Raw genomic sequence first — 10,594 nt, 5'->3', positions numbered from 1 at the left:
TCAGTAGCAGGTGGTTACGCATGCGAGAATGCGGCGCCAGTCTGTCGCGCGCTTGCTAAGATCTGTAGACGCAATTACAGATGCCGCTCGCTAATTAGACGGCGAAGTTTCGGTCGAATTTTACTGAAATTACGGCCTAATAAAATAGGAAAACGCTCAAAACCGTAGTGCAGCTGTCGCAGCGGTTAATAGCGGTCACTTTGCACTTGAATTGTCCCGTTTTCCCACGATCGTCGAATCATTATCTTCGGATTATTACTTCGACAAGACGGGAATTATTAAGTGGTTTTATAAGATTTCTATGCAACCACAAAGGTCGGTTCGGCGCCAATACTTGGCGAACTAACCGCGCGTTGACACTTAGGCCTGAACTGCTGTTTCTGCAAGGCGCCGATGCTACGGCAACGTAATAAAATAAATATGGATAATATAAAGAACAAACAAAGTAGTTCCTCGAAGACGCGCGAAGTGTGTTCGGTTATTTGTTCTTTTTATCAAAACGATAACGACGTTTCAACTTTCCAAATGTCGGGTTTTTTGTCTAAACATATACAATACACACCTCGGCGGGGAGCATGAGGTGAAAAAAAACCTTTAGCCAACCATTTTATTTTCCATTTTAAGTGAACGCAATATTGCGCTCACTTAGTTTTGACTTCAGTTTGTTTCTCGCATAAAATAATTATCATTTTACTCAACTTTTAGTAATCAATGTTTACGGCATTTAACCGTAAACACACATGGTTGGGATTTGACGCCAATGAAACAAGTGCTGCAGGTTGTTTTGTTGTCAATATGAAATACACACAATAGCCCAACTCGTCTGGACTGAATCACGGGTCACACGCCGTAGGACCTTACCAATATATTATATAATGTGAAATACACATAAACTCAATGGAGGAATCAAGGACCGAGTCACACTGGTCGCATGCACGACATATAAGGGGCCAGGGTGTTTGGATAATCGGCCAAATCCTTCCCAATAATCCCAGGTTCTCGACAACACCCTTATCTGACGAAATACAAAACACCCATATACGTTAATTGGACATTATCACTCGCATGTTTTTGGCACCTGTAAATACCGGCCACTTAGGGTCGCTGACGGGTGACCAGTCATGCGTGGCCGACTGGCGCCGAGGTCAAAATTCCAAACATCGCGACACCTAGCGTCAAGACCACAAAACATATTTCCATCATTACCGAACTTCTTCGGCATTTTTAAGTTTCGTTAAAAACTTTTCGGTATTTTCGACACCTTTGCTCCAAAATTCCTCCCTGTTTTCGCCAAAGCAAGAAATATTTTTCGCACTTTGTTTATTTTTTATTTAGAAAATGAATCTATTCCTCGCATACGCTGGGCCCAAGATCCATAAATATCATTTGGAATAATATTTCGCTGCTATTATTAGCTTCGAAGCGCGAGCGGTGTCGGCGATTTACATTGTTCGTTATGGGCTCACTATACTGTCATAAGCGCTATAGTGTTACGTCACAATGCGAAATGTTTACAGATGAATTGACGACCAAGTTAACAGGCGCCGGTGGTCTGGGGGGAGGGAGTAGAGACGGAGAAAGCGGTAATTTATCGTAAAGCGGCTAAGACACTGGTATATACGACTGCAGGTGATTTGTTATATCATAGTTTTTTCCCCTAATTTTGGCTTTTGCTTCGAGTAAAAGTGATAAAAATTTGTAGTTTTATTAGGAGGGGCCTGAATAAAAAAAGAAGTAAAAAAAACGTTTACTTACGAACGTAATACATGTAAAGTACATGCGCTTATAGCAGGTGTGCGGTTTTACCCGGCAAGTTTTATTTCTTTTCCAACGGTAAAATATTTTTTATTCGAAAAAAAAACATCATTTATGTATTTTTTGTGTTTTGTTTGATATTTTAATGTTGCATCTTAATCAATAGTCAGGGTTGAGAAAGGCGTTTTAATCGAATTTTGGAACGTCTGGTACCCTATAACTAGAAGTCCGTACAAAATATCCAATTTGTCTTGGAACAGATGTGTACAGTAGCTGGAATCCCTTGGGAGCTTATAAATAAACGGAAAGCAGTCGATTGGTACGAACTACAGCTGCTGTATCATCGATCGTTGCCTCGTACAAGCTGGATTCGAATCGGTCATGTTATTTACAGCATGCTCCCCTATTTCTGGGACTTTACCGACGTTTTGTGCGACTGTTTTGCCATTTAGAAGAATCTTTGTTCCGATACAAGGCGTGTTAAGGAGCACGACAATGGGTACTTAGATTTTACTAAATGTGTGATTAAGTGTTTGACGGGTTGGGTGTCGGAGCTTCTTTTAACTCGTCTTGTTGGCCGCTTAATTGCTGAAAAAAAAGAAAGTGTCTATTCGTAAAAGTGGAGAAAGAAAGAGAAAAGGAAAGAGAAGGAGCAGACAGAGAGACGACGCTGCTCGATTGAGTGACAGCTGGACGGGCGAAAAAAGAGCGAATTAATTTGATGGGGGAAACACATACTTATGGCCCGGGCTTTATGGTGGCATCAAGCGTGTTGGTCACAAGCGTAACAGCTGTTTGGTTGCAATGTCAGATGAAAGCAGAGCAGGTGGCTCCATTAATATTGCATCAGATGCAGCCTTTGTTTTTCCATGGCATGGATTATCTGTCGGTGCCAGATCCCGTCTGTGGGACTCAGTTGTTAGCTCTGGTGTAAGATGTGCTGGAGATTTATAGCGCACTGTTTACGTAGTTAATGAGTGCCAAGGTGCATCGGGAAAAGTTGTAGTTTTCGCCAGGACTTTGTTGCCGATTTTCCGCGGGCAGTTTTTAGCGGAGTCGAAGTTACTTAGCGCGTGCAGCCGTATTAAACTAGTTTAGATTTTAATTAACGGATTTAATTTTTTGCAGATATGCAGTGTAGTTAAAAGTGTAGTTGTTTTATGACGTCAAATACATGACGCTTTTGGACGTGACGTCACCTGCTATGACATCAGCACCGCCTTCGGTAAGTTTAGCAACAATATTGAAATTAACAAAAATTATTTTGGGAAAATTAATTTCTGTTTTTTTCAGTTAAAATCAAATATTCTTCAACATTACGACGTGAACAAAACCTCTTGTGACGTAATGCCTGCCTGTGTTACGTCATTTAACATTAACAATGAAGCTTACAAATCCGAATTCAGGTAATTATCACGCGTGAGCCTAAAATATGTATTCCTATAAATATGAAAAAGGTTTTCTGGCGTTAGTTTTTGATCTTAAATGACCAACGTTTCATCTGCAATACGGAGACATTATTCAGGGGTTGCCGTTAAGTGTCCAACGACACGTATGCCGCAACGATAGTAGATTTTAATCCTTTTAAATTGTCATCTTGTTTCTTTAATAAAATATTTAATTATTACGTCACAGAAACGGGACGCCCGATTCGAGCCCTGATCTTGACTTTCGATTCAACCCAAAGTTTTCGGTAAGTGAAACAATCTGAAATATGACGTAACGCGAAACACTTGTTTAAACAATCACTTTTATTATTTTAGTTTCGAAAATCGAACGGTGAACAACCTATGTTACGTCATCATGACGTCAAAACCGATACGTCATCATCGGAAACATCGAACAGGAACAACAGCAACAATCAGGTCGACATTGAATCTTTGGATGAGATGTCAAGGAATGGTAGCGATTCAGGGGGCTCTCCGCCAGCAACCGTGGGAAAAAGAAGCCAACCTCCGAAAAAACGAAAACTCTTCCGGGAAGCTGAAGCCGATGTGACATCCGATGGCTCAGCAGCAGATACAAGCCCTTCTGCATTCAAGCCACGCCCCCCACGAGCAGCAAATTCAAGCGAAATATTGCGTCAGATGTACGCCGCTTTCGGTTCACCAGGTGGCGTGGCAGAGCACCTGACACGCTTCCACAAGAATTTGGATGAATCTGTAACAAATGGGAGATCCCCCGCAACCGATACTCAGCAACATAGACATCGTATTCAAACCGAATCAAGCAAAAGATCTTCAGATGAAAATAGAGAAATTAAATCACAAAGTTCAAACCCACAACCCCCGAGCATAAGTTATGCCCACAAGAAAAGAAGGATTGCTCACGAACCAAATCACGGATCAAGTTTTCATATTCATGACACATCACGTCATGAAAAACGTGATGTTCCAAACGAATCACGAGGGTTCCGAGCTTACTCGCGAAAAGACCATTATGGTGACTCACGATCTTCACGTGATGACGATGAACCAAACGAAATACTGCAAAACAATCACAAAAACTCACCATCACGAAAACGTCATATTTCACAAGAAATGAAGATCACGAAAAGGCCGCGGGGAAACTCCCCTGGATCCCCTGAACCCCAGGTCACCAACCCATTCATGGATTACTACAGAACCAACCCATATTCGACCCCATATAACCCACTTATGTTTCACCCATCTTTAGCAGCTTTTGGGTTACCAAGTATCCCCTTTGTGCCCCAATTACCCCACCCAGGAGCCGTAGGATCAGCTCCTAACCCCCTATTATATAGCGGAAACCCCTACCTCCCCAACCCTTTACTTCTACGTGAGATGTTGACCCAGCAGAGTGGCGTGGCGTCTGCACTCCATGGCGGCTTGTCAGTGCCACCCATGCCACAGATGTCACTTGAGCAACTTCAAGCCCTTCAAAGCATGCCATTCTTAACTCATGGTATGCTAGGCGGCGGGCTATACCCCCCTAATCTATCCCAAACCCTTAACAACTCTTACCTACTGGGCGCTAAAGATCCAAAGACTAGACATCAGCGGCTTACTGAACCCCACCGAACCCCCGATAGTTACCCTCAATCACCAACAAACAGACTTTCCACTTCCCAATATCCGAAGATTCAAAAACCAAGAGCAGCCATTCCATCCACTTCCATTCACTCCCCATCTATTACCGATCCACGAAAACTGTCAACCGAAGAATCAACGGTTCAAATCCCAGTGTTGGGAGACAAGCATTACAAGAAATCACCGAAAGACAAACGAGACAAACAGCTTTGCAAAACAAGCAAACTAACTTCCAACAAACAGGCAAAACCTGACACTCATAAAGTTGAACGACGAAACTCAGAAAAATCGAAACCTAAACCAATTCAAGGTAAAAAATATTATTAAATCTGCTTTACTACCAAACGGGACTATAAAAGAAAATGAAATCATGAACCATCTTACCCTAACTTATATCCGCTGATGATTGTATATTATCTCTCTTATTAAAACAACATTATAGACAGAACAGTTATAAGTTTCGTGACAATTTATTTACATTTTTGTTTCCACAGAACGCGTAACCACTAATATTCCACCCGCCCTGCCAACACCATCCGATAATGAAACTGTGAATCCGGTAAGTTCGTATGAAAATGTGTATTTATCATATTTTAACAACTAGTTAAAACGCTTTTGACTGTACGTTTTAGAATTTAGACCATCACGTTTTGCAGTTTCTTTTGTAAAATATTTTTTTATTTTTAATGTGTTCCAATTTGCTTACTAGACATAATTAATGATAAAACGTCATTAATTATTATCGCGTTACAAACCGCGCAGCTTTATTTCAAAATTTTAACACATGTCTCGTTAAGGTCCCCGTGTCGAGACCAAGAAGTCCGCTCGCAATCCCCGGGCTTCCGATGCATGGAAAGCCCGCCAGTTACAAGAATCTCACCCGAGAGCGACGTTTGGTCGCCAACGCTCGCGAACGAACACGAGTTCACACCATTAGTTCCGCCTTCGATGAGCTTCGAACCCAGATACCAAGTTACTCATGCAACCAAAAGTTATCCAAACTTGCAATCTTAAGGTAAATATTTCCATATTAATATTTTTTACAAAAGCAAATTTCTTATTTATCCTCAAGTGGCAGGGCAACTGCTATAAGCCGTAACACGAGTGTCTTATTTCATTCACCTATTTTCTATAGCTTTTATTTTCAAAAATGTTATTTAATGAACTTTAACAATGCCATTTTCCGACCCCTTGCAGAATCGCTTGTTCTTATATCCGAACGTTGTCAGTATTGTCTGGTCGTGACGAAACCACCACCTTTGATCAGGGTGTGGACCAATGCACACGTGTGTTGCAGGTATGACGACATAATGATATTTGTTTGAATTAAGTTGTGAGTGGAATTTAAATAATCTTTTTTATGATTAAATGAATTTTATTGGTTTACCCTCGCGTGATGGCGTGGCAACGATAGTCGGCATAACATGGGTGTTCTGTTTCATACACCTCGTGCCAGCTTACGGATTACCAAGTATATAAATTTGTGAGTGACTTAGTTTTAATTTTTTCCCATTTATCCACACAGGCTGAAAGTCGCGCTCGAAGTCGAAGGAAAACCAACAAAGCTCAGATTGAGTGGGAGATGACAAACTATGAACGTCATAATCGACAAACGTCAATCGATGGTGACGTCACAACAAAACGTCATAAAGAATCCACTGAGGTGTCACGTGATTCGTGCCCTAAGACAAAAGAACCAATCAGCGACCGCCAACACGTCGAAACCTGTAGTTCAAAATCTACTGTTGCTATGGACGATGATGACGTCGAACATATTGACGTCACTGATGTTGATGACGTAGTTGCCCCGAATGACGTATTTGATGACGTTACGAATAAACCTTCTCGCTGTGACGTAGACGCGTTACAAGATAATGTATTTGATCCCAAGGAGAAAAAATCGGAGTGTAACGTGTCGTCCAATGAATGACGTCACATTTCTACGTGACCTAACGCAGTGAACTTTCCGTCCAATTCTGCTTCCTATTCCAATCAACCATGCAATTATTACGTCATCAAGTTCCTTTGTTACGACTTTGCAATATTTTCAATAAAGCTGCTCCTGTTAAATTTATGTGATTTCTATAGTTAAAGTTAAAATTACACCAGTGCGTGTGAACATAAAGTTACGTTGTTTATGGCAGTTTAGTTAACAGCGTGGCGCATCTTATGCCTATTGCAGTATATTTGCATTAAGCCGTTTTCACACAGGAAAACCGGCGAGTCCTGTCCGCCGTTACTGTTATATAAATGACAACCAGTAAGCCGTGTAAGCCTACCCAAGAATTAGATATAAATGCCCGACCGATTTAGGCAACTGTTTGTTATAAAAGTTCAAGATTACAGGCTAGAGGTGGGCTAACCGAGCGGTCTATTTGAACGACTGTACACGCGGCTTTAAACCCCATGATAATGTAGGCAATTGGCCGTGATGTGATTTTGTTTTGGTTGGTTGTGACGATTTTACACTTGTCTTGCATCGTATACGTCTCAGGTGTAAAACACGTTTAAATTGCCGTTAATCATACGCAAGCACGCTGCACTGTTTGTGGCGTTATAGTAGGTAGGGGCAAGATGGTACACTCTTTTACTCCTTTAACGTCCCATTTGATTGCAAACAGAGAGCATTAAAAAAAAGTACCATATCATCACGACTTTAAAATAGCGTTATTAACTGTTTAAAACCGAACTATGAAATATGGGAATTTATGTGCCAACGATATCCCATCTTACCCCACAGTAATATACATTGTATAATGAATTTAAACATGGTTGAGCAATTGGAGCCTTAAAATTGGCTTTTACTACATGCAGCCCTTTCGTAATGTAAGTTTGACCGGCTTTGTATTGTCAATACTTCGTGTAGAGACGTAGACGTTATATTGACGCCTTGAGTGTTGTTGTGTTCCACAACGCCCAAACACGACGCCATCTTCATGTTTGTTCGGAACGTAAATAACGTTTTAAGTTGAAGATTATTTGTAATCCAGATCCAGCTTTAGGCTCTACGTTTGTAAACACTCATTTGTCATCTGCCACATGGGCACCAGACATTGAAATGTCGAATTTCGAATCCGATGAATTATTTTTACGAACAAACATATTTTTGCAGCTGCCATGTATTGATTGTAAAATTTGTTTTTTATCGAAATCTTTTTTTTGTTTAAATGATTTTTAAATCGCTTCGCGGATTTTAAGTATTAAGTACGATTGTTACGTCGTTAGCGGTATTGTGACGTAGCGGACTAGTGGCGCCTGACTTGACACCCGCTTTATAAACATAAATAAACAGGAAACATGGGTGAGAATAATGCGGATTGTGAGGTCACAATGCGGCCGACAGACGCGAAACTTCTCCCTGACTTCACATTCCGATATTTCTTGAGCATGGTTTCAGTTGTTAATACTTTAATAAAAACTAGGATTTTGCCCCATTTGTATATACATATATACGACTTATAGGGTATAAAAAATATATATGTTACATATATGGCTAATGATATCTAAAAACGACAAATTTTGAGTAGATTCACAGTCTTATATATATTTTATTGAGTAATTTTTATTACCGGTAGTTGCCTGTATTTTTCAGATAATGGGCAAAATTTTAATTTTAACTTTTTTCTTACGTTACGGGTTTGAAAAATGTTAATGTATTGCCATGGGTTCGTGTTAATTTGAAATAACAGATCATATAAATTTGTAAAACCTTGTTAAAACAAAGGCAATAGCCCGATGCGTGTAAAAATGAGGCAAAATGGACGGCGGTTTTTGAAAACAGTTTTCATCTGTATGTGTACACTATACGTGGGTGAAGGGGGTTGAGGTTGGGGTTAGGCGGCGTGGGTAATTGTCGGCCCCCGCCAACGTACTGTCGCCTTTCAACTTAACTTGGCGCCTTCTCCAGGTCAAAGGTCAAACAGGTGACTTCAGTTTAAGCCGCCTTGTTAAGAACTCATGTTTTGGAGAAAATCCGGTTTTCGCGCTGGCGTCGATGCGTTTTTATTTAAAAATGGCCATCAGTGGAATTTGTGAATTGTGTGCAATGTGTGACTTGTATTGTTCCGTCATTAGGGACTTGTTTTGCAACAAGCAACCATAGGAAGTACCACAATCCAAAAGGCAAAAATTTCCTGTTTTCTGCTCGTTCAAGTTCTTTGTTTCTTTCATTTCTCTTTTACTTCCCACTCTCCCACTTCCAAAGGGAGTTCATGACCTCGTTTCTCCTCCTGCTTTGCTCTTCCATTTTTCTTTCATTCTCCTAAGCGCCGGTATTGTTTATCGCTTTTGCGGCTCGTTGGGCCGATGAACAGGTGTAGTTAGGCGCCATCCAGCCGGCCGCTCGCTCTGCAGACTGTTATCTGTTACTACCAGGCCCTAGTTTGAAGCTTTTTTGTTTGGTTTTCTTGTCGCTGGCTCATTACCCATTTATCTCGGAACTCAGGCGCCTGCCTCAGAGATTAGTCGCAGATTCTTTATCGATTTGTTTGTTGATCGATTACGTGTGCACTTCAGAAACTTCGCACCAAAAATCACTCCTAAAAATGTTTCGATAAATAAAAAGTTTGATAATATTAAACATTTTTCCTACTTTTAAAAACATTTTTTTAATCTTTTTTTTTACAAAATTATCTTAAAATATCAAAAAAGAAAAAAACGTGAAAAAAAATTTGCGGGAATATTTTAAAACGGCGAGCGTCAAAAAGTGTGCGAAAAATTCTCAATTCTTGTCCGCTTTGAAGTTGTGGGGTGGCGCCTTGGAGTCTGGGATCGAATCGCGTCAAACAACCGCAGCAAAATACTAGACAGCTGGAACGTATCCATTGTTACGACATAGATTAAACACACCTACTTTGCGTAAAAAATAAATTGAGACGCTATTAAGAATTAACTGTTTTCTGTTTTTTTCCAAAATCGGCACAAAATTCTTAATTTTTGTAGAATAGTCCTGGGTTCGGCATTCGTGTAATTCGGTTTGTAGCGCTCTCGTTAGCGCGAATTCTTTGTGGGGCATTTGTCGCAGACAAGACATAAACCCTACTATTATCTGGCGTCACAGGTAAGCGTATGATGTCACAATCTAATGGGTGGTCGACCTGCGACCTTTGCACGTTGGCTCCATGTTTAACTCAAGGAAGGTGTAAAAAGTACGAGAACGTTTGTTAATTTTAGGAACTGATATTCTATCAAAATGGGTGATTTTCGGTACACAGGTATTCAGTACAAATGTTGCATACCACCTCCATACTTGTCATTTGTGTATTTATTTGGTTTGGGTCTATATGGTACAAAATCGGCCTTTTTTTCAAAAAAGGTGTTCCTAAATTTTATTATATCTCGTAGTAAACGCAGTAAAATATGCTTGTAAATACAATATGTTACCGGTGTTTATATTACCCAACATTACTTAATTTGTGTGTAATTTGTAACAAATAAATGCTTCATAAACCTCTAAGCCACATTGTAATCACACGTAATTCTACATGAAGCTTCGTATTTGTCGCATCGTTTTATCTCAGCGGTTCCCTTTACCAGCTCGTCGTTCCATGTGTAGAATTTTATTAAAAATTATTACTCTCTAGCGTTAGCTCGCGGAAAAATTATTTCATCTCTTCGGTTTTTATACAAAAAACAAAGATGAATGTAACTTTACAAATGAATGAATGTAACTTACTTTATCCTCGCGTGGCCGGAAAACGACAGTCGTTATCACACGGGTTTAGCACCTCGTGCCAGCTTACGAGTTACCATGTATGTTACTTTGTAGGTAAATATTTTTTTTGGATTTT

The 10,594-nt window shown here is 40.2% G+C and overlaps 1 protein-coding gene across 1 annotated transcript; it reads left to right on the top strand.

Annotated features, from left to right (window-relative positions):
• Positions 1 to 2,563: 2,563 nt before the first annotated feature.
• LOC778686 lies at positions 2,564 to 6,875 on the top strand. Its single transcript, XM_002122470.4, has 8 exons — positions 2,564 to 2,980; positions 3,049 to 3,161; positions 3,391 to 3,448; positions 3,519 to 5,115; positions 5,300 to 5,364; positions 5,603 to 5,820; positions 6,003 to 6,102; positions 6,331 to 6,875. The coding sequence occupies exons 1-8, from the start codon at positions 2,930 to 2,932 to the stop codon at positions 6,733 to 6,735; spliced, it is 2,607 nt and encodes an 868-aa protein (XP_002122506.1). The 5' UTR covers positions 2,564 to 2,929; the 3' UTR covers positions 6,736 to 6,875.
• Positions 6,876 to 10,594: the final 3,719 nt, after the last annotated feature.

Source organism: Ciona intestinalis, chromosome 9 (assembly GCF_000224145.3).
Source record: "Ciona intestinalis chromosome 9, KH, whole genome shotgun sequence".
NCBI lineage: Eukaryota > Metazoa > Chordata > Ascidiacea > Phlebobranchia > Cionidae > Ciona > Ciona intestinalis.
This window is presented reverse-complemented; position numbering and strand designations above follow the sequence as displayed.